This window comes from Thermothelomyces thermophilus, chromosome 1, assembly GCF_000226095.1.
Source record: "Thermothelomyces thermophilus ATCC 42464 chromosome 1, complete sequence".
NCBI classification, from domain to species: domain Eukaryota; kingdom Fungi; phylum Ascomycota; class Sordariomycetes; order Sordariales; family Chaetomiaceae; genus Thermothelomyces; species Thermothelomyces thermophilus.
In genome coordinates this window covers 9,078,916-9,101,471 of record NC_016472.1, presented here as the reverse complement: position 1 = coordinate 9,101,471, position 22,556 = coordinate 9,078,916, and the positions used below count along the sequence as shown (strand labels likewise).

The 22,556-nt window shown below is 58.3% G+C and overlaps 5 protein-coding genes across 5 annotated transcripts; 3 read left to right on the top strand and 2 right to left on the bottom strand.

Annotated features, from left to right (window-relative positions):
- The first annotated feature begins 44 nt into the window (after window positions 1–44).
- Window positions 45–3,747, top strand: MYCTH_2299089 (uncharacterized protein). The gene has a single exon (XM_003660551.1). It carries the CDS (start codon window positions 193–195, stop codon window positions 3,514–3,516), a length of 3,324 nt encoding a protein of 1,107 aa, XP_003660599.1. The 5' UTR covers window positions 45–192; the 3' UTR covers window positions 3,517–3,747.
- Window positions 3,748–4,525: 778 nt separating this feature from the next.
- On the top strand, window positions 4,526–6,602 carry MYCTH_2299088 (squalene epoxidase). The gene has a single exon (XM_003660550.1). The coding sequence runs from the start codon at window positions 4,691–4,693 to the stop codon at window positions 6,251–6,253; it is 1,563 nt and encodes a 520-aa protein (XP_003660598.1). The 5' UTR covers window positions 4,526–4,690; the 3' UTR covers window positions 6,254–6,602.
- A 587-nt stretch (window positions 6,603–7,189) lies between these two features.
- Window positions 7,190–9,195, bottom strand: MYCTH_2299084 (glycosyltransferase family 2 protein). Its single transcript, XM_003660549.1, has 3 exons — window positions 8,807–9,195; window positions 7,900–8,721; window positions 7,190–7,802 (listed from the first exon to the last, which is right to left on the bottom strand). Exons 1-3 carry the CDS (start codon window positions 8,939–8,941, stop codon window positions 7,401–7,403), a joined length of 1,359 nt encoding a protein of 452 aa, XP_003660597.1. The 5' UTR covers window positions 8,942–9,195; the 3' UTR covers window positions 7,190–7,400.
- A 3,023-nt stretch (window positions 9,196–12,218) lies between these two features.
- On the bottom strand, window positions 12,219–13,965 carry MYCTH_2299081 (uncharacterized protein). The gene has a single exon (XM_003660548.1). The coding sequence runs from the start codon at window positions 13,467–13,469 to the stop codon at window positions 12,249–12,251; it is 1,221 nt and encodes a 406-aa protein (XP_003660596.1). The 5' UTR covers window positions 13,470–13,965; the 3' UTR covers window positions 12,219–12,248.
- A 5,060-nt stretch (window positions 13,966–19,025) lies between these two features.
- Window positions 19,026–22,339, top strand: MYCTH_2299079 (uncharacterized protein). The gene is made up of 4 exons (XM_003660547.1): window positions 19,026–19,178; window positions 19,484–19,562; window positions 19,631–21,021; window positions 21,099–22,339. Exons 2-4 carry the CDS (start codon window positions 19,519–19,521, stop codon window positions 22,217–22,219), a joined length of 2,556 nt encoding a protein of 851 aa, XP_003660595.1. The 5' UTR covers window positions 19,026–19,178; window positions 19,484–19,518; the 3' UTR covers window positions 22,220–22,339.
- The last annotated feature ends 217 nt before the right edge of the window (window positions 22,340–22,556 follow it).

Genomic DNA, 22,556 nt, shown 5'->3' with positions numbered 1-22,556 from the left:
ACCCATCAGCCCATGCGATGCGCTGCATCACCTCGGGCCCCAGAAAATAACGGAGCGGCCAGAGCTCAATTGAGAGGATTTGACGAAATGGACGACCAACGACGGCTACCTCGCCATTGACGCACACGACCAAGGAAATTCCGCCGCTCCCAGTTGCGCTGACGAGATGGGAACGGCGGCACCACAACAATCATGCCGTCTTCGCTTCCCGTCCCGTCCAAGGCGGCTCTGACGGCGCTGCGAGGGCTCGTCGTCGGCACCTCGTGCACCCTCGCCCTGATCGCCGAAGACCGCCGCCGGAAGATCAACAACGCGGTGCGCGCCATCGAAAATGGCGAGCGGATTAAGTCGGCCAAGAGATACCGGGCGGGAGGGGCCGCGCTCGCGCTGGCCATGGAGGAAGAGGCGCTGTGGGATCCGCGGTTGGGTTCCCTTCCCCCGGTTGGGCTAGAACTACATCAGCACAACCATCCGGGGACCACGTCAACTCCGATCAATAAGAGTAAAGATTGTCTGCAGCAGCAATGGGAGGAGACAGACGGGACCGAGCCTCCTGCGGAAGCTCCTGGGAGGACGGTGGTCGCGGTATCGAAGGAGGATGGGGTCACACCATCCACGCCAAGCGCTGACGGCACCTTGAAAGTTGCCTCTCTTCCACATCCTTATAACCCCGTCGAAACCAAGAACCGCGCCTTGATCCGGCCCCTGCACGGACTGCCGCCCTCATCGACACCGGCCCCGAGTTGGACATTGACAAACGCCGAAGCGCTCAAGGCCTACGCCTTCCCTACCGTCGAAGACATGGTCGTCAAGATCCACGAAGCTTGCGACTCTAGAGATTATCGAAAACTTTCCGATGCGTTCAGAACAGTTCTTGAGGCGATGGACCACAAACTTGCCCCCGACAACCTGGACCAGCCTTGGGTCGAAGCCACTGCGCGGCTATGCCGGGCATTTCAGGACGAAGGGCATTTTGAGGACGCCGCGAAGCTCCTGTATCGGATTATCTGCCGAGGACCCGTGCGGGAGAGCGACTATCTGAATCACGAGCCCTTCGCGCTGATCGAGTCGCTGCTGGCTCGAGCGGACGTGAACAAACAGAGAGGAGAGGCCTCGACGGTGGATATCGACAACGCCGTTAATCTGTTCGTTCCGAAATTCATCGAACGGCCGGCAGGTCCCAACCCCAGGGCGTATAAGCTCGGGCGCAAGCTGCTCGAAGCCTGCTTCTCTGCGGATCGACTGCAGAGGATATTCGGAGTTTATCGACGATGCATCTTGGTCGCGGAGGGCAACTGGAGCGACCTGTCCTCCTGGTTCCTCACTAAGCTCCACGAGAAGCAGGACTACACATCCGTCGTCAAGATCTTCATTACCACTTTCCCCCAATCTTCCCCGACGGAAGCTTCCCTGCATGCCATCGGGGATATGATCGTCGAGAGCGTCGAGTGCGCTGGCGACCATAGACCAGACGAGGTCCTCAAGACATTGTACGGTATCTGCACCAGTCTCGGCAACACCAAACTGAGCCCTAAGTGGGTAATGAGGCTCTTTGTGTCACACTGGAGAAAGCACCACGATTTCGACCAAATTGAGAGGATGTTTGAGGAGCTGCGAGCCCCTGGACTGAAGGAGACCGTGTTTCGGCACGGCAACATCTATCGCATCATGGTCGAGCTGGCCCTCGAAGCGGGCGAGGAGTCCAAGGCCGATTCTTACTTCGCGCTCGCTGTGTCGCAGAACCGCGCCCTGGCCTCGGACGTTCGGTTGCTGGGCGTCTTTGCCCGCTTTCACGCCGCAGACGGCGACTGGGAAGCCGTCCGTGCCGACTTTGAGGCCATGAATAAGAAGGGGACGCCAACCAGCCAAGCCTACGGCCGGGTCTTCGTCCCGGTACTCAAGGCGTACGCCGAGACACATACGGTCCGAGAGACCGAGGCGTTCCTCAAGTCTTTCACCGAGGAGTTCAAGGTGCCATTGTGCAACTACGTGGTCACGCTCATGGCCAAGCACTACGCAGCCATTCGCGATATCGGCTCGTTGATAGGCTGGCTCGACTATTGCAGCCGAGCGGGCTTTCCCGTTGGCGCTGCCCTCACCAACGCCATCTTGGTGAGATGCCGGAGGGAATGGAACTTTCCTTTCAGGGAGCTCCGCACGCTCTTCCGAAAGCTGCAAGCCCTGAACCCCGACTGGGTGGACAAGCACACGGAGAAGATCATGGTCGACAGCGCGTTGTCGGACTCCAAGTACGGCGGCAGAGCGGCAAGGGGGCGGCTGCTCTCCTTGCGGCTTGATCCGACCAAACCCGGCAGCAGGGGAAAAAAACACGCGGAAGTCGAGGAAGTGGTGTCAGCCATGAGAGAAGCCTTGCGAAGCGGCTCGCCCCGCCGCGCTCTCTCGATCTACCACCGGGCAGTGCACACGAAGGTGCCCTTCTCTCAGCGCGCCCTCCAGCTGGCCGTGCAGGCGCATCTCACTCGGGCGCCGAACGACTTCCACGGCGCGTACACGCTGCTCCGAAAAGCCCAAGCCAAAGGCGAAGACATCAACCCCGTCATCAACTACCTCCTGGCCAAGCAACTAACCACCACCATCACTGCCCCCTCCTCGACCAAACCGTCGGAGACGGACGCGCTTATCCAAGAGACCCTCGAGCACTACCGCCGCGCCGGCGTCCGGCTGACCGAGACCTCCCTCCACCGCGCCGCCGCCCTCTGCCTGGCGGCCGGCCACCCCCGCGGCGCCGTGCGCTACGCCCTCGCGGCGGCCGAGGCGCGCGGCCCCGGGACCGGCCCGTGCTTCAACCTGACCAACTTCAAGATCCTGCTCGCGGCCTACGCCGAGCTGGTGGACGCGGACGGGCTGCGCGACACCATCGCGCGCGCGCTGGCCAGCCGCTACCGCGAGGACGCGGCCTGCCGCCGGGCCCTGCGGCACGCGCGCGCCCGGGTCGGCCACTCGGCCGCTCGGGCCCTGGTCTCGCGGGCCCGGTGGGAGCGGGCGCGGGCGGCGGTGGAGGAAGGGATCGGAAAGGTGGTGGAGGCGAGGAAGAAGCTCAGGGAGGAGGCGAGGCTGCTGGAGGCGGAGGCGCTGCGGATCATGAGGAGGGCGGCGGCCGACGCGGGCAGGCCCGAGGTCAACTTCGACGAGATCCCCTGGCTGGGTGGGAAGGGGAGGGAAAGGACGAGGAGGGACGCTGGGGGGGGCGATGGCCCGGATGCGGATGAGGATGCTGGGGAGAAGAAGGGGGCGGTGGTGACGGACTCGGCCTGGCTGGGAGAGGGGAAGAAGAAGGGTGCTGCGACGGCGGTGGATGGGAGCGCGAGCGGGAGCGTGAGTGGGCACTCTGGGAAGAGAAAGAGCGCGGGCGTGGGCGTGGGCGTGGGCGTGGGCGTGGGCGTGGGCAAGGCGAAAGAGAGGGAGGAGGACGAGCTCGTCGGGGCCGGGTTTTATGCGGACTTGGAACGGGCGTTACTGGAGAGCTCATCTGGGACGGCGGTCGAGGCGTTTTAAGATGGCCAATATCTATCTATCTGTCTTTCTATTTTATCTACCCATGGACCTTGGTGGTTGGACAATTGTACTGTACGTATGTAAAAGTAAACTCTTGTATAGACGTTACGCTGCGCTGGAATATGACGGTGTCGCTCGGTATACAGTATACATACATACCAACGGAACCTATCAACTAACAAAGGCAGTCTGCAGTTGAGTTTGAGTTACAACCCCACAACCCCAACAAGGTGGGGTGGCTATCCCGCAACAGCATTAAAGGAAAACTAGCGATGCTGCGAATGCAATTCTTATCATGATTAGGTAGGTATTTTGAATCATTCATCTCGAATGGTTTTTCTTTCGAATTCTCGACTTTGCGAGCATAGTATGAGGAATGAGGAATCGTTTGTTTGTTTTTTCGGGGCCCCTGTTCCCAAGCAGAAACCAGGTGGGACATGTGAATCTAGTGTAGACAGAATTTAGCGTTGACACTCGCTACCTAGGGGAACGAACGTTCAATTGGCAGCCAAAGGAAAAAAGTTGTAACTAACGAGTACACCACCGCTTTTTAGAGCGTTGGGACTGGCTATCCATCGGCTGACATGTGAACAAACTGCGTTCCTGGATTCAAGGGGGGATGGGGCCACAACGGCCCTAGGAGTGGCCCCTGATTGGCTCGCCAGTGGCGACCGCCTGCGCGGTGCCTGCCGCATGGGACGATTTCCGAGAGACATCAGTCGCGAAGAATTCCAGAGTTGCCTCTCTTGACGGGAAACAGCGGAAGGAACACGCAATTAAGTCGGGGCCAAGCTCGGGGTTCCACTCCGTCGACGACGACCTTTTATTAACTCGAGCCTCCTAAGAGGGCGGGAAAGTTCGACCGACCACTAGTTCTTCGGCCATCACTCCTCTTTTTTTCTTTTCTTTTTTTTTTTTTTTTCCTCTGGTCGAGTCATCGAGTCGAAGAAGCCTCTACCAGAGCGAAAGGGGTGGTTCGAATTCCAAGACAATTGTGCGAATTCCAACCCGCTAGACCCCCTCAGTCCTCCCCTTCCGTGCCGGATCCCGGTCCGACTCCGACTCCGACTTCGACTCCGGCCACCGCACGCCCGGGGCAATTGAACGGACGAAAGACGCCATTCGCCTTTCATACATACATACATACACACACACGAGGTACAAGTACAAAATCATGGCGGACGCGGCCGATTCGCAGGCCGCCCGCGAGCGGCGCGAGAAGCACCACGAGGCCGACGTCGTCGTCGTGGGTGCGGGCGTCTTCGGGTGCGCGATAGCCTACGCCCTCGCCAATCAAGGGCGCAGCGTCATCCTGCTCGAGCGGTGGATGCACGAGCCGGACCGCATCGTCGGTGAGCTGCTGCAGCCCGGCGGCGTGGCCGCCCTGCGGGAGCTGGGGCTAGGGCACTGTCTCGAGGGCATCGATGCCGTGCCTTGCTACGGATACCACATTGTGTACCGCGGGGACGAGGTGGCGTTCCGGTATCCGTCTCTGGAGAAAGACGGTGAGGTGATTGTGGACCCCGCGGGCAACAGGGAAAAGTACAAGCAGGGGCTGGCCGCGTTTGCCGACGGACATGCCAACGGGCAAGCCAACGGGCATGCGAAGGACGCCGGCCGGCCGGAGGGCAGGAGTTTCCACCACGGCAGGTTCATCATGCAGCTGCGCCGGGCCTGCCTGGATCACCCGAACATCAGCGTCTTCGAGACGGAAGTCACGGCGACCATCAAGGGCGACCACTCGGACGCGGTCCTGGGGGTGCAGACCCGAACCAAGGATAAGGCGACGGGCAAGAAGGATCCCGACTGCTTCTTCGGCCACCTGACCGTCATCGCGGACGGCTACGCCTCCATCTTCCGCAAGGAGCTCCTCGGCACGACGCCCGTGGTGCGCAGCAAGTTCTACGCCCTCGAGCTGATCGACTGCCCCTTCCCGCCGGCCAACACGGGCCACGTCGTCATCGGCGATCAGTGCCTCGCCCTCCTCTACCAGATCGGCACGCACGAGACGCGCGCCCTGATCGACGTGCCCAACGACCACCCGGCCGCGGCGCCCTCGGCCGGCGGCGCGCGCGGCTACATCGAGAACATCGTGCTGCCCGCGCTCCCGCCGCACGTGCAGCCGAGCGTGCGCGCCGCCCTGGCCGACGGCCGCATCCCCCGGAGCATGCCCAACTCGTGGCTGCCGTCGACCAAGCAGACGCGGCACGACGGCGTCATCGTCGTCGGCGACGCCCACAACATGCGGCACCCGCTGACGGGCGGCGGCATGACGGTCGCCTTCAACGACGCCCTCGTCCTCGCCTCGCTGCTCTCCCCGGCCCGGATCCCCTCCCTGTCGGACCACGCGGCCGTGCGCGCGGCCATGGCCTCCTTCCACTGGCGCCGCAAGCGCCTCACGAGCATGATCAACGTGCTCGCCCAGGCGCTCTACAGCCTCTTCGCCGCCGACGACTGGCAGCTGCGCGCCCTCCAGCGCGGCTGCTTCGCCTACTTCAAGCGCGGCTGGACCGACGAGCCCGTCGCCATGCTCGGCGGCGTCCTCCGCCGCCCCACCACCCTCGCCTACCACTTCTTCAGCGTCGCCTTCCTCGCCATCTGGTTGCACCTCCTCGACCTCTGCGGCCGCTCCCCCCTCGGCATCCTCATGCTGCCCCTCGCCCTCGTGCAGGCCGTGCTGATCCTCTGGAAGGCCTGCGTCGTCTTCTTGCCCGTCATGGCGGCCGAGTTGCGCTGATGATGATGATGATGATTGATCATGATCATGATGATAATAGGAAGAGGGGTTGGAGTCGTCCGGGAGTTTTTTTCGGAGGCGAAGGTGACGAGGGGAGAAAGGGGGAGAAGGGGAGCGGGAGGGGGTGGTGGTTGTAGTCCCCCTAGCCCCGTGGATGAGAGAAGGGGGGAGAGAAGGGAGGAGGGAAAAAAAACAAGACCAAAAGGAAGAAGATCATAGAGGAGGGTGGTGTTTGGAACATTCCACTCTGCTCTTTTTCATTTTTCTCTTCTTCTTCTCTTTGCCTTCTTATCATTCAGTGTATATGTGTTAAGTATTTTTTTTATATCGGGCTTTGAGATATCAGACATTGGTAATGGTAATGAAGAGACGGTTAGATGCACACGATCATGATCAATCACACTTTGCAGGACGAAGGTCATGCCATTGATGATGTGTGTTTGGAAACATGCGTTTTTGAATTGAGCGTGATCTGTTTCTACTGCGGGGGTTACGGATTACAATGGTGTGTGTGTGTGTCTTTGCGAGGAGAGAAAGTCACTAGGGAATTCACGGAAATAAAAGAGAAAAAGTGAGCAAGGAACAAGGGGGAAAGGCCAAAAAAAGAAAAAAAAAATTAATACACACAATATGTCTCGAACTGGCCGCCGCCGGGGGAGACTTACACGGCCCTCCACCCCGAAGGGGGACCTTTGCTTCAACGACGATGTTGCGGGTCAGCCGAGTTTGCGGCAGCGCGGGCGCTGACCGCTACACCAAGTTGGCCTGGTGCTGCGTGTATTGGCATGGCGCAACCGGTTCTCACGCCGGTATACTTGAGATCCAGGGGCCTCAGAAGCCGCGGGGAAGGAAGGGGAGGGGGTGTTGTTAAGGCGTGAGCACAGGGCCGGAACAATGGGTTGGGGCGGGGCACTTGGGATGAATGGGTTGGGGGCGGGAGGGGGCCTGGAAGCTTCCTATGATCTATATTGTCTGAACTTAGGCGCGTCTCAAAAAGAAAACTGTTTAGGAAGTCACAACAGCAGCAGCAACAGCAGCAGAGGCGAGAGGAAGAGCTGAAGAACGTGAGCCTTGAACATTAAAAGTTAAGGTCGCCCGAGATTTCCAAAGCAACACCCCCCAACGCTGAGGGTTTCTTTTCTCTTTGTCAAGTCAGGCGCCTCCTATACACGCCCAGCATCCAGCTGGCCCGCAGGACGGCCAGGCCGATGGCCATGCGGATGCTGTCATGGACCAGGTTCATCTTGCTGCCGTCCACCTCGTGCCAGCCGACGGGGACCTCGGCGACCTTGATGCCGTAGCTGGTGCCGATGACGGAGCCGTCGCTGGCCAGGACGGGGGTGGCGGGGGCCGACTCGGCGAGCATCAGCATCTCGATGTCGAAGATCCAGCCCTCGGTGTGCATGTATGGCACGATGTGGGGCAGGGCGGCGCGCGAGAAGAGCTTGAAGCCGCACTGCGTGTCGCGGATGCGCGAGGTCGCCGGCGGGGTGAGGATCATGAGGACAAAGTGGAAGGAGCGCATGAGAAAGTTGCGGATCGCGGAGCGCTGGGGAAGGCAAAATCGGGTCAGCCGGTTATACTTTTCTTTCGCTTCTGAAAAGGCTGGAAAGGGGGAGGGGGGATGTTTGGCTTGTTTATCATACCTTGACAACGGCCTCACTTCCGACCAGATGCGCTCGGCTCCCGATCGCCACCCCGCGGTTGGAGCCGTCGACCACGTCCTCGCAACCCTCAATCAGCCGGCCGAGATCGCTGAAGCGGCTAGCGCCGTCGGCGTCGGCGAATACGGCGTACTTCCCGCGCACGTGGCGCAGCCCGTGGGTTACGGCGCCGCCCTTGCCGCGATTCTTTGCGAGCTTGACGACCCGCAAGACGTCGTGCAGGCCGTGCTTGCGGGAGAAGGCGAGGGCGACGTCGACGGTGCGGTCACGGCTGCCGTCGTCGACGACCAGGATCTCGTAGCCGGAGGGCTGTGGCGGTTCGGACGGGCCACTGCTGGAGGTGGGCCGGGAGGTGCTGCCCGGGGAGTCGGGCTTGAAGACGAGGCGGTGCGGTGTGGTGGCGCGCTTGCTGCTCTTCTTGCCGCCCTTCTGGGTCGACTTCTCCTGGCGTTCTTGTGGCTGGAGGAGTTGGCCGTGGTTGTTGGGGCGGCCGAACTGCTGGTCCAGATACTCGACCATCTCTTCCAGCGCCGCGGTAATTCGGGCTTCCTCGTTGTATGCCGGGATCACCACGCTCATCTCGACCTCGGCTGGCTCGATGGTGGGCTCCTCGGGTACGGGGAAGCCGGCGGGGATGGTCGGGTACTCCTGGCTCTGCTTGCCCTCGGCACGCCAGCGGTCGTACCAGCAGGGGAGCGGGCGCGGTGCGCAGACCGTGCCATCGGGATTCGTGGTAATGTAGGTCTTCTCGGAAGGGAAGGGTAGTCGCGGTTTGGGGGCGACGAGATGGAGGAGAATGTAGACCTTTGGGGAGTTAAATTTAGGGTGTTAGCCAGCCACTCTCGCAAGCGAACGTTAATTGTGAGAAAGAGTAGTAATTCTTTCTTACGCAAAATATGGCAAGGCCGAGAAGAGGGATGACGAATGCCAGCAAAAAGTAAAAAGGCCGCTCCGAGGCGGTTTCCCACAGAAACCAGACCAGCTGCTCCAGGGATTCGATTAAAGTCGCGCCCTGGGCCGCCATGGCGGGCGCGCGGGAGCAGGGAAGCAGCAGAGATGCCGCATGCAAGCAGGATATTATCTTAGGAGGATGATGCTGTAAACGTCATGGAATACATTGGGCCGCTCTTGCGGTTTTCCGACGGCGTGGTCCGCTTGCTTGCAGCGTTGAACGGTTCTTCGCAAGGCCCGGCGTGCGTAGGGATGATGATGACGATGCCACGAAACTTTTGGCAAGCAATCTTGAGCTTCGGGCCATGTGGCTGCAGTGCAAGGCTGACGAATGCTGATCTGCAGGGCCCTTCTCCATTTAGCAGTACGGAGTGCTACACTAGCTCTGCCCTGGCCCCGCAAAGGTACACTAGTGTACACTACAGTAGATGTGGGGGTCCGCCTGCTCCTGGCCGCGGGCACCCACTGAGGTGGAAAGCTTAGTTACCGAAAGGCGAGCTGTCTATTCCATGGAGAACGGCGGGGCGTACTTCTGTACAAGAATCCGAAGTGAACCAGCACGATCCCGGATGCCTCAATGCCTTGTATTCTTGTCGTGTCTTGTTGGGGGAAATCCAATTCCACGCAACAGGTTCTACAATCTTGCCGGGAGGAATTGCACCGCCGATACAAGCCAACGGTACGGTAATCCGTATCTATGTATGTACGTACATACATGCACGCACCAACACCGACGCATTTTATTCGCTCCCGTCTTGTTCGCTCCTCGCTGCCCCGAAGCAAGGGTCGCCGAGCTGGGGCCGAGGACATCCCGTAAGATCGCCTGGGTGGATACAAACAAACGAGCCGCGATAACCATCGATTCCTGCTGACCTACTGTGTAGACTAGAGCGCAGTCGTCTCGGACTGTTCTGTCCGCTTATGGGACGGCACATGCATGCCGCGTTCGAGCCAGATCGGTCCCCCAAACACGCAACCTGCCGCCTCCCGTGGCCCCAATGCAGCAAGGTCCGTATCATGCCCAATCCCACACAATCCTTCCTCCTCGGTAGGCTGAGGGTCCAGAGGCATGCGTGACAGCTATCGGGTACCGAGTCTCTAGAACATGCGGCCAAGAGGCCCAGGACATGCCTACCCTGACCGTATTACGTGCAATGCAGGCATTAGGGCGTGATGCTCCATCGGCTACACATAGCTCGATGGTCGGGAAGCGCGTTCTCGGATATCAGTGGGACCCAAGAGGTCCTCGTCTCGGTTGGAGTTGATATCGACACGAATGGGGTCCGAGCAGCGACGAGTGCAGCGTACCAGGTTGTACTGTACCAAATCGGAGAGCCTTAGAAAGAGTGCAAGGATGTATGTATGTACTGTACTCCGTACATACACACACAGCATGCCACGCCGGTGCCTCGGGGCCATCCAATCCACACGATGCAGCTCGTTCTGCAACCGGTTGACCCCCAGCCCCCGCGCACCTAGTGTATGTACATATATGTGTGTAAATATATAAACATACATGTCTATATATATATATATATATATATGCGTGTGTCTGTGTGTGGTGTCCACCACACTAACACCAGCGTGCAGCGGGCGTCCGGGTCTTTGGCAAGCGGTTAGTGTAATCCGTATTTCTGCCTGAGCCGCACGCCGCACGCCAACAAGACCGGTCCAGACTTTTCAAACTTTCTGCTTGCGCGCTGGCCGGTGAGCGGAGCGGGATCGCTTCTGCTGCCTCAGCTGGGTCTTGTGTGGCCGACCGTGACATGCTGCGATGCCACCCCCCTCAGCAGCCGCTTGCGCCATCTATCGACTCGCCCGGGGAGCATTGGGATCCCTAGGTTGTCGATATATTTCTCAGCTCCATGTGGAATACAAGTGGCGCTAGGTATTGTCCATGCATACCTGATTGCTGATTATGCAGCGTATTTCTGGCGGGCACGGAAAGAACACCCTGCGTTTTTTTTTTTTTTTTTTTTTGGGAAGGGGGAGGGGGCCCCATTTCCTCCCATTGATCTTGCCTGCCGCTGCGAGCTGCGTCAGGTTAATTTTTGGGGCCGAACTAATTAGTTAACAAGTTTCCAAGTAAACCGTCGCTCGATTCCCTGCTGCAAGCCACACAAGTGGATTGCAACCCGAGGACCTGGTTGCAAGACCAACCCCATCAGCATGCTCAGGTACCAGTAGCCAAACCGTCAGCCAACCAGGGGCATCCCGGGCAGCGTCTTACACTGCATACACTACAGATTCCACGGAATGATGACAACTCGAAACGCTCGGCACAACATCGCCTTGTCCCCATGGCAGGCAGGGATGCAAGTAGTTTACTTGTTTATGACGTAGCGCACAAAGATAAGGTACTAGGGTATATCTCCCTTTCGGCGATCCGTACCTTGATGGCTTCTGACGTGCTTGATATCCTGTCCAGGAAACCTTCCGATACCAGGGGCATCGTGTAGCAACGCAGATACGGAATATCACCGCCAACCCGTTCAAGGGGTCCTGTCTTACATAGCTGGGGTGGCGCAATGCGAGTCTGACTGCTCGAGCGCGGTGAAGTATACGGAACTCTGCTCTCCATTGTTGGAAATGAGACCACCTCGGTCCTTGCCTGCCCCGTCCTTGGTCATGGAGTTGGGACTGCTACCTAACGGGGCAGAAGAGCAAGCGAGGAACAGGAGAAGCGAGCACCACGGCGGATTCATCTCATCGCATCGCCTCCCTTGGGGTGGGGAGGGAAGGGGCGGGTTTGGTTGGCTGCCGCTCACCGTTGATCAGCCGGATCCCATCAGCGCAATGGCGGTGATAGTGAAGACATGGCGAGAGGAGAGCAAATGGCGTAACTGGATCGCTAATCGGCCCTTGTAGCCGTAGTGCCAACTCTATCCACAAACGAGCCATCATAAGAACCCTGAACTGATCATAATCTCGCCACGGCTGGTCTCGCAAGTGGAACAGGAGAGCCTCCGCCAACGTAAGGAGAGAAAGGGGACATGGGAAGCGAGTTTCATACTGAGAAGGTCCCCCCGGCCCAAGTTCTATCAGCTGCTATCACTCACACTACTTTTTGAAGCACGAAGCTATCCACAGTGCCAACCCAGATCTTAAATGTCCCGTCATAATTGGAAGAGGAAAAAAAAAGCCGACGTTACCGAATTCGAAAAGGTACCAAAACGCCAGATTCGAAGTCATGGACAAAGCGCAGATACTGCCCCGCCGAGGTTGCTCGTGTCCACTGCTGTCGCTGAGAAAACACAAAGGGAATTAAGAGACAATGACAGACATAGAGGAAAAGTTCGTAACATGGCAGACAAGCCATAATATATGCATCTCACAACATTGTTTCGGTACTGGTCCCAAGCAAGCGGTGGGCACTAGGTTCAGCCAGCCACGGCTGTGCTCTTGGCGCCCCTGTGCGACCAGCGATTCTTCTTGACCAGCTTCCCATTGGCCACCGGCACGCTCTTGGAGAGCTTGCCTTGCTTGGAGGGAGCCTGGAGGGATGTCGACGAGGCCGTCTGGCTCGGCTGGGCGCGGGCGCGGGCGGATGACTCGTCGGGGCCGGTCGAGTGGGCCGTTGCATCCTCGGCCTTGTGCCCCTGGTTTTGCACCTCTCCGGGAGACAAAGACCGAGGCGAAGGCGGGGCGGGCTCGGCTGCCGCTGTCGCCGTCGTCGTGTTGGACTCGATGCGCTCCAGCTCCTTGAACCTCGTTACCTTCTGTATCCTTCGCCCCTTCGCAAGGGTGTCGGGCGCCGCGGCGGCGTGCGCGGGTTCGGTCGCGGTTTCGGCCTCTTCTTCTCCTTCGCTCGGTGACTGTGCAATGCCGATTTGGGCTTGGGGAGGCGCCTGCTCCTCGTCCGCCTTTTGCACCGTCATGGCAGAAGGCGACGTCGTGGGTGGGGGGTTGTCGGTGGCATCGCTCGGCCCGGGGGAAGGAAACTCGTCAGGGGTGGTAATGGCAGTTCCAAGTTGCGTGGGTGGCAGCGCGGCCACGGGGGGAACGCCTGGTGAGAAAGAATTGGTCCTCGAGGCGAGTGGGCTCCGAGAAACGGACTGAATGGGCTCCGAGACTCTGCGTGAGCGAGCTGGGTGCAGCCTATGAATTTTCTCGGTGTCGCTTGTCGGCTTTGCCGTCCTGGAGACATTTAACGAGTTGCTGGCTGAGAGAGGTGCTGGGACGCTGTGCCTGACCACGGGCTTCATCTCCAGCTCGTCCTGCGAACTGGCGGAATCGCCGGAGCTCTCAACGGGAGACGGCGCAGCATCCCCGACTCCAGGAATGCCCGGGTGCGAAAAAGGGACCCGACCGGTCGACACTTTGCTGGAGGATCGACTCGTCTGAGAGGAGTCGACGATCCTCTCGACCTCCTTGCCCTTGGCTGAGATGCCACCCATGTCAATCGGACTGTAGCTCACTTCCGGCCCAGCTGGCGTCCATCCCGCCGGCATGCTGCTGTAGCTGTAACCCCGTGGTAACTGGACGACGGGGCTCGCGTATGCGGACGGATAAGACACGTGAGAGAGCGAGCTGTGAACCCGAGGCACGCCGGCATGGGTGGGCGTAACGAAGCCGCTCATGCCCACGCCGCTGGCCGTCATGGCGCTGCGCCTCCGGTTCTGCTCGACGATCCTGGCTCGGTCAGCCTCCCTCCAGCCGGCTGGCCCCCCCAACATGGCGTCAATAGCGGCATGCTTCGGTACGTGCTTGTAGGGAGGCTTTGCCGCTTCTTCCTTTTCCTTCCTGGCTTGCTCCGCGCGATGCTCCTTGGCGGCCTGACGGCCACGTTTAATCATAGACAAGACTGACATGGTAGGTTATGGATAAACCCGTAGTGGTGCTGACTGGGAAACCGAGCTCGGACGGCAGATGTGTCCAGCACCGGGGGCTGGACGGAGGTTGTCTTGGATGTCAGCCGTGACGAGTGGGCACCTAACCAGGCTGCTCCTAGGCGGTGCGCGGCGTGCAGGGAGATGTGCGTAGAAATATATTTAAGTCAGGTCGGGGTGCATGAGCCCTCGGCAGGTAGCGAGCGATGCGCGAGATTGCCACACTATAGGAATCTGGGGCCGCCAGAGAGGCAAGGGTTCGAGCTGAAGACGAACTGGCTAAAGGAGACCGGTAACAGGCGGAAGCAGTGAAACCCAACCCGCAAACGACACCTAGCAGCGAGATGCAACCTCGGGGCGGGACAGCTGCAGAAATTGCGTGTTGAAGCTAGACAACGAGGGAACCGAAAGAACGAACACTGCTTTTTAGAAGGATGGTTGGGCGTGATGTTGAGACGAGAGAGGACAACGACTGGTGGTTGAGCGATTGTGATGGATTGGCGGCTCTCTCCCTCTCCCGTGTAGGCGGAACAGCGTGAAGCCAGAGTCAGGTAATGGGAAGAGTATCACCAGAATACCTGGCTCAGTCGGAGGGTAAAGGTCCGGCGACGACTTCGCTCGGCTTGATACGAGAGAAGGGCTGCGGCGGGTGTCTGCATTTTAAGGATCTCGCCAAACCGAGACGAGCACCCACTGCCACGGCGGCCAAATGCAGCTTTCAGCCCTCTTCTGTCAAGGCCACACCCACACGCTTCGCTTTCGCTGGTACATGCGTTGGTGGGTGACATGCGACCGGTGGGGGTAGGGGGGACAAGCAGCCACGCGGGGGTGCGACCGATACCACCGACATCTCAGGGGTGTAGTGCATGCAATGGTGGATGGAGGGTGGGACCCCCGGGTTACAGCACCCATGGTCCAGGGTTGGGCCTGAGCTCATTGACAGCAGCATGATGAGAACAAGAAGACGACGGATGTGCTAGCGGGCCCAGAATTGATTATGGATTACACCAGATCCCACTCCACTTTGAGGTTTAAGAACAGGAACTGAAGCGAAGACTAAAACCAGGAGCGCTCTTGCCTAGGTAGGCAGTGTATTCCGCACACTAGCACTTTCCTTTTGATCTGCCCGACGCCCCTCATGAGAAGGGGAATAAAGTCGGTAAACGCGTTTACGGAAGGCTCGCCAATCTGCTCGAAGGGCTCTTGCCAAAAGCGGCCAGCAACAGTCGATCTCTCCCGCGTGCACCTCTCCTGGAGAGGAAGGCGTTATCCCAACAAAACGAACCTGAAAGTGATAACTTCCATCGTGTTGAGCACGCGTTCCCCTCCAAAGGTTTGCGCGAGATCCGGCGAAGATGGAATGAAGCCATCCCGAACAAAAGCGGACGAGAGAAGAACAGGTCATGCTTGACCCACATGTTCGGATTGTCCATTCCCTGTCCTTGCCTGGAGCCACGCATGCAGAGAACCGACACTGGCAAAAGCGGGTCCTCGTATAGCTCAGAGAAGGGATGGAATCCAGAGGCTCCTCGCAGATCTGCACGCACTGAGATAACGACAGCTTACCGCCAGAGCGGCTCATCGGCAGGCAGGGGTCCAGGGTTGCTCAAATGCCCGCAGATAGCTGCCGATTATATGTGACCAGATATTGCAGGCATTACCGCGCAGCGAATGGGTCAACCGACCCAGAACCTGGGAACGTGCGGAAATCGAAACATGGCCAAGTGGGTGTTTGACGCTAGGAATGAGTTAACTAGTGAAAGCCCAGGGTCCAATCCAGCCGCACCGCTTGGCAAAGTTTGGAAGATGCTTGGGAGGCGGGACAACGAGGCGAGGCCCGTACCGGCCACCACCGCCAACGAAAAAGGACCTTCAACAAACGCCGGGCGGTCCGGTCGTTTCGCGAGGGCATTCCGGACAAAAGAACCGTTGGTTTCCATCCTCGACGAGGTGGACGCTCTCTGGTGCGGCCCTAGTCTGTTTCACTGCCATTGCATCGGAGGTGCATCGAACGTACGGAGACAAAGTGAGCACCCGGGTGAGGCTGTTTCCGGTCAGAATGTGGAAATCTTTCTGCCGCGTAGCTCGGTTGGCACCCCATGATAAATTCGTAGGATCCTTACTTATTATTCTTTCGATAGTGCCGGCTAGCCAACACACAGATATATGGCCCCCACAAATGCATTATCGGTCCCGAGTGGTCGATAACGGGGTGTGAAGGTTTCCCGAAGGCGCTAGCTGGCCGGACACCAAAGCGGCTGCGCTATTCCGGTATACACTAACTAGCGTAGCCGCTTGCGTACGCCAGGAAAAGTCCAGAACACGACGAAACGAATACCCGACGGGTACACTACAACAAACGACTAGTCCGTAGATAGGGACCTACTCCGTCTCCTAGCGCGATTGTCATGCACGTTGCGAACAACATCAAAAGCAAAACAGAAAGTTTGAAAAAGTAAATTGAAGAGAAAGACTGCGTAGCATGTGCTCAGGATGTAACTACAAATACCTCCGAAAATCCGGGGTAGAATACTACCTATATACTCCGTACCCGTACGCAGTACGGATTAAATACCGCCCGGTGGTATGCTACACAGTACACTGGAATGTACGGATAGTAATGTGGTTTTTCTGCAGCCAGGGCGGCTGCCGGCGCCACGGTGGGTTTAAAAATGGAAGTCGAAATGGAAGGTTTTGGAGCCCTGTCGATCATGCGGCTCTTGGCCAGCGGAGGGACCCTTGTCTCACATTTTGGGACGAGATTGAGTGGATCCAATCCAAGACCTGAGCAACCGATTACATACTTTACATATTGCCGTAGTGTCCTCCATGCCACGCACAAGAGTGTCACTCAGTGAATGTACTTGGTGTAACAGAGTCGAATAGTCATCAGCCTTGGGGGAATTTTTGTTATCTTGGCTTCAAACCAATCGATGCTGGGGATCTGACCGACCAAAATCCTCGTTAGACGCCAGGAGATGCGGTGTGATGACCCCCGCTTCCGTCAAGAAGACAGAAACGGATTAGTTCGCTGCGGTTCAGCTGAAATAACAAAAAACCGGCCGAGTTGGGCATGAAAATAGGGCTCTTCAAATGGTCTCAGTTGAGCCTCGTGGCTATAACTGCATGTAATTCGCACATAGTGTACACCGTGCCAGATAGTAATGCATACGGCGGTAATTCCTGGCTACTCAAAATTTGTCAATCAGGTTATCTCGGTGGTTGCGGCACGAAAACGCCCACTGAAGCGTTGGCATGGGTTATCGAAGATGCTTTCAGCGTGGCGGTCTGGAGGACGACACAATGCAAGCGCTGGCATAGAAGACAGACGCATCCCGTCGCCACCATGACCGCTTCGAATGCTCTTCAGGGAGGTTGCGCTCATTCCCAAGTGGCGGTCCCGACAACATCCTACCAGACAGCGCAGTCGTCCTCGTGACATGATAAGTGCAATCTCCGAGCCCAGCTGTCTGGTGTGGCACAAGCTGCTTCGGGGGCATCGAAGAGTTGTAATGTGTTGTTTGGAGTCTGACGATGACTACTAGCTGAATACCCTCCAGAGTCCGCCGGGTCCAGCCAAGGGTGGCATCGAGCTGGCTGTTCCCCTCGCGATTGATAGTTATTGCCCCGGCTGTTCGTCCCATCCCCCGTCTCCAGTGAGCTCAAGACTCCAAGTACGGTGCATGTGATGGGCATCATAGTGCCGTGTCCCAGATGCTCGAACTCCTTCCCGAATTCCGTTATCTGCCACCGTTGAGCCATGACATCGGTTGAGAATCACCATAAGCGTGCTCATCTACCTTGACGTGCTGCACCTAGAAGGAATCGAGGACCAAGCCTGTCAGTCTTGTCTCACACTCGCACCCAAGCTGAACTGTATGGGCGTGCTGTAGAACACAATGACGGTAGGGCCAAGAACGCCTGGATGAACAACGACAATGTAAGTTGCCAATATCCCAAAGCCGCGACAAGGTGACATCCAACAGTTCCTGCTAGGGGCTGCTGGAGCGTTTCAACGACGACGATATACGGAGTATTGTAGTGCTGTTGCTCGGCTCCAACCGCATAAAGACCCTTATCCGACTGCGATAAAGTCAAGTATCAGAGGCGATGTTCAAGTGGCAGGTCGCGTCAAAAGTGGAGACTATCTCGGTCTCGGGTCGGGTTGGGACGACAGCCGGAGAGAACCGGGGCGACGATGAACTTGGGGTAGGTGTGGATGTGGTGCCCTTATGATGATGTTGTTGATGATGTTTATGATGTTATGATTAGCCTACTAGTGTACTCCGAAGCGCAGTAGACTACTCTGTATGTACACACTTGTAGTGCGGCCCGGACCGGCGAGCGGCGGGGCGGAAAAGGGGCCTTTAAAAGAACAAAAAAAAAAATTCAGGGACCATCGTTGACTCTTTCACCCGAGGAAGACCGTTGCGTGCGGGGGAGAAGTCGAGGTGTGTTCCAGATTGGTGCATCGAGAGAGCGGCAGCCAACGAACCAAAGGTGCGACGGCCTGGGGTGGGTGGGGGTGGGTTACCGACCTCGGCCGAAGTGGCGTGGTGACATCAGCGAGCGCTTGTTTCTGGTTTAGCGCCTGAAAAAGCCGGGGCCTTGGCTTGGGCGCTAGCCTGCTTCTGGACCCTCCCGCGGCCAGGCGATCAACGCACTGCTCCGCCGCACCTCTCCCCATCGCAACCTTGCGCCCCTGCAGCGAGCGTCGGGGCCCAAGAATTTCATCAATCGCGCGACTCAAACCCGCCAAAGTAGCCGTCGCGATCCCGCGCCGCGCCGCCCGTCTTTACGCACAGAAGACGCAAAAAGATCCGCTTTCTGATCTATCTCGATGATTTCCTGTTGACCGAGGCAATCGCGAGTGGTGCTGCCGATATCGCCTGCGCCGTCCGGGGATTTCTGGTTTTCCGATTGCTGGGCCCTGGGTCCCCCGAGTCCCGAGTCCTTCTTCAAAGCTATCTACTATCTACCAACCTAGGTAGTAGTTATTGCTGGCGCGCACGCGGCCCTCCAAGCACCTGACGCTGGGCTCCTCTGACCTGACAGCATCGGATATCTCGCCCTCCCTCGACGTCACACGGCCATCGAGCAACGCAGCAACCGACCCCACATTTCCCATCGCATCGCGCATATCCTCCCCATCTGGCACGTCCCCAGGATCCGTTGCGCCTTAGCTACTGAAACGCGCCTTCCCCCGGGAACGCGCAATCTCCCGAGACGCTGGCGGCCCTTGTTCTCCTCAGCTCGGCCGAGCCTGACCTGTCGCTCTCGCCCCATCAGCTGGACGCCGCACCGCTGCCGCATCTTGGCCCCGATAGCGCCGTCGTGCCCGAGGCGGCACCCGAACCGTTGATGATGGCACAACAAGTGCCTCATCAGACACCAGACAGGAGGCGCGTCAAGGTCTACGAACTCCGCCACAATGACTGGTTTGACCGCGGAACCGGCTTCTGCTACGCCTGCTGGATTGCGGTACGTTTTTCTTCCCCTTTCGCATACATGTTGCATACCTTGCATCATGGCCGTGACGTCGCCTCGCTGACCCGTAACCTTCGCATATCTGCAGACAGAAGAGGGTCAACCGAAAGAGCCCCACGTGATCGTAGAATCAGAAGATCAACCCACCCGGCGCTTGCTAGAGACCAAGATAATAAAAGATGATGGCTTCCAGAAACAGCAAGGCATGCCATGTTCCTTCTTTCCCCCCTCCTCCTCTTCCCTTGATGAGAGCGCCACCGCGTCTATGCAATATATACGCTAACCTAGGCCCTGTACAGAAACCTTGATAGTATGGACGGACAATGGGGTCGACATGGCACTGAGCTTTCAAGAGGCCGAGGGCTGCGCCGCGATCTGGTGTGTAGAAACTTTTCCCCAAGACGAAGAAGCGGACTGGATCGTATTCTAACCGCCTCGCGCCACAGGAGGTTTATCGACCAGGTTCAGCAAACCTTCCAGGGCGGCATTTCCGGCGCCGATGACAGCCTCTCGGACGACTTGACCATGGAGCTACCTCCCTCGATCCAGCTCCCCCCTCCTGACCTGGCGTCGCTCCCCGAGTTGGACATGGCAATACGGAATCTGTCGCAATCGCCGGCCGGTCGCGACGCGCTTGCCAAGACCATCATGGCCGAGGATTACATTGGCAAACTAATACCTCTGGTAGAGATGGCCGAGGACCTCGAGAGCCTGCCGGACCTTCACCGGCTGTGCAACATCATGAAGACAATCCTGCTGCTGAACGACACCAGCATCATCGAACACGCCGTGTCGGACGAATGTGTCTTGGGGGTGGTGGGCGCGCTGGAATACGACCCTGATTTCCCTAGTCACAAGGCGAACCATCGTCAGTGGCTGAATAACCAGGGGCGGTACAAGGAGGTGGTGAGGATCCAGGACGAGCAGGTCCGGCGCAAGATCCACACAACCTATCGGCTGCAGTATCTCAAGGACGTGGTGCTGGCCAGGATCCTCGACGACCCGACCTTTTCCGTCCTCAACTCGCTCATCTTCTTCAATCAGGTGGACATCGTCCAGCACCTGCACACCACTCCCGGGTTCATGCAGGACCTCTTCGCCATCTTCCATGATCCCAACGAGCAGCCGCTGCGGAAGAAGGAGGCCGTCCTCTTCATCCAGCAGTGCTGTGCAATCGCCAAAAACCTCCAGCCGCCAGCCCGCCAGGGTCTGTACGTGCACTTCCTCAAGGAGGGCCTCCTCCCGGCCATCAACTACGGCATGCGCCATCGAGACGTGTCGGTGAGAGTGGGAGCGACCGACATTCTGGTCTCCATGATTGATCACGACCCGTCGCTGGTTCGACAGACAATCTACGAGCAGATCCAGAAGCGGCTGCAGCCACTAACAGATACCCTGATCGATCTCCTCCTCGTCGAGGTCGACCTCGGCGTCAAGTCGCAGATCTCAGAGGCGCTTAAGGTGCTTCTCGACCCATGTCCGCCCCCGGTCCAGCAGCAGCAGCAGCAGCAGCAGCAGCAGCAGGAGAACCGGGGAGAATTTTCTGGACAGCCCAGACTCAGGGCGCACCCCGGCATTGACCCGCAGCAGGACGTCTTCTTGACGCACTTTTACGAGCATTCGGCCGCCAGGCTGTTTAAGCCTCTGATCGACCTCGAGAAGCGGACTGAGATGAAATTCTCCCCGTCCGAGGAGGGGATCTTTAGCTACCTTAACGACATTCTATGCTTCTACATCCAGCGGCATCATCACCGCAGCAAGTTCTTCGTGTTTACACACAACATAGCCTCGCGGTTCGCGCAGCTTCTCTCCTGCAAGGAAAAGCATTTGCAACTTGGTAAGTTGAAGAAACTAAAACAAGGGCGGCCGTTTTCCGGCCAGGTTTGTTCTCTTCACAACTAACTGCTGGCCTAGTTGCTGTCCGCTTCTTCCGCCACCTCGTCATATTGCAGGACGAGTTCTACATCAAGCACATGGTCGATAAGAAGGTGCTCGGTCCCGTACTCGACGTCCTGTTGCGGACGCTTCCGCGAGATAACCTGCTGTCTTCTGCCTGTCTTGAGCTCTTTATGCTCATCAATAAGGAGAACCTTAAGGAGCTGATCAAGCACGTGGTGGAAAACTACCGTGAAAAGATCGCGGCTCTTTCCTACATGGCTACCTTTGACGAGATTCTACACCGCTACGACCAGACCCAGGGCTTCACCCTCAACGTTGACCCCTATTTCGAGTCGGAGGACGAACTGGGCCGGGCTCGCCCGCCAAACGGCGCGGCGAGAGGCATGATGGAACACCTCACTGTGGACCAAGCTCAGGAGGATTACTGGAACACTTCCGACGATGAAGACGACATGGCCGTCGCTCAGGAGCCGACCGACGAAGAACTCCGGCAATCACTGGGCATGATGCCAGACCGGAGCCCGTCGAAGCCGCTTGTCGAATACAACTCGGACGACGAGGACGAAAACGACACCCCGATGGCAAACCTTGCGGCCGCGGAGGGCTCAACGACCCCGTCTACCGGCGACGAGGCAGCATCGACTATTTCAAACGCCCCGCAGACAGCACAAACAAACGGCACTGCGACCGCATCCCCACCCACGTCGACTTCCACGTCCACAACAGCGGCAACAGCAGCAGCCGCAGCCGCAGCCGCCGCTGTAACCCCACCGCCCGAGCGCCTATCGGAGAAGCGCCGCCGCGAGGAGGACGAGGACGACGACGTGCTGGATAAGCTGACGCAGAACAAGCGGCGCAATAGCAGCAGCGCTGCATCGAACGCGTCGGTGTCGGCATCATCACCATCGTCGAACGCGTCGACCCTCAAAAGGAAGAAGAGCTTCTCGGGGCATGGGCATCGCGCGGGTTCCGGGGGGGGAGGTAGTCCAAATGGCGGCGGCGGTGGCGGTGGTGGTGGTTCGGCAGCGTCGGGAATGAAGAAGATCGCCATCAGCATTTCGCCGGCCGTTAAGACGGCTGTGGTGAAGGCCGATGAGAGCGCCGGTGGCGCTGGCGCAGGAGGTGGGGGAGATTAGGGAGGGAAGAGAGCATCGCGATGATGATGATGCTGCTGCTGCTGGGGGGTGATGATGGATGGTTGGTGGCTTGGTTCGGCACACGCTCGTCTTATCCGACTCTTCCTGTCGCGGCAACAATCTTCCTCCAATCTATCTGTCCTCTCCTAGGTATGCAGGGCGCCTAATCGGATATATACCGCCGACTTATCTTGCCTGCCCTGCCTTCAAGCCTACTCACTTCGCGCGCCCTTCTAGAATCTTTCATCGCTAGCAGCCGCACATGACGGGATAATGTCTCCTTCGCATTCACGCAACCGGCATTCCCATTCACACACATTCCGGTTCTCACGGGTCG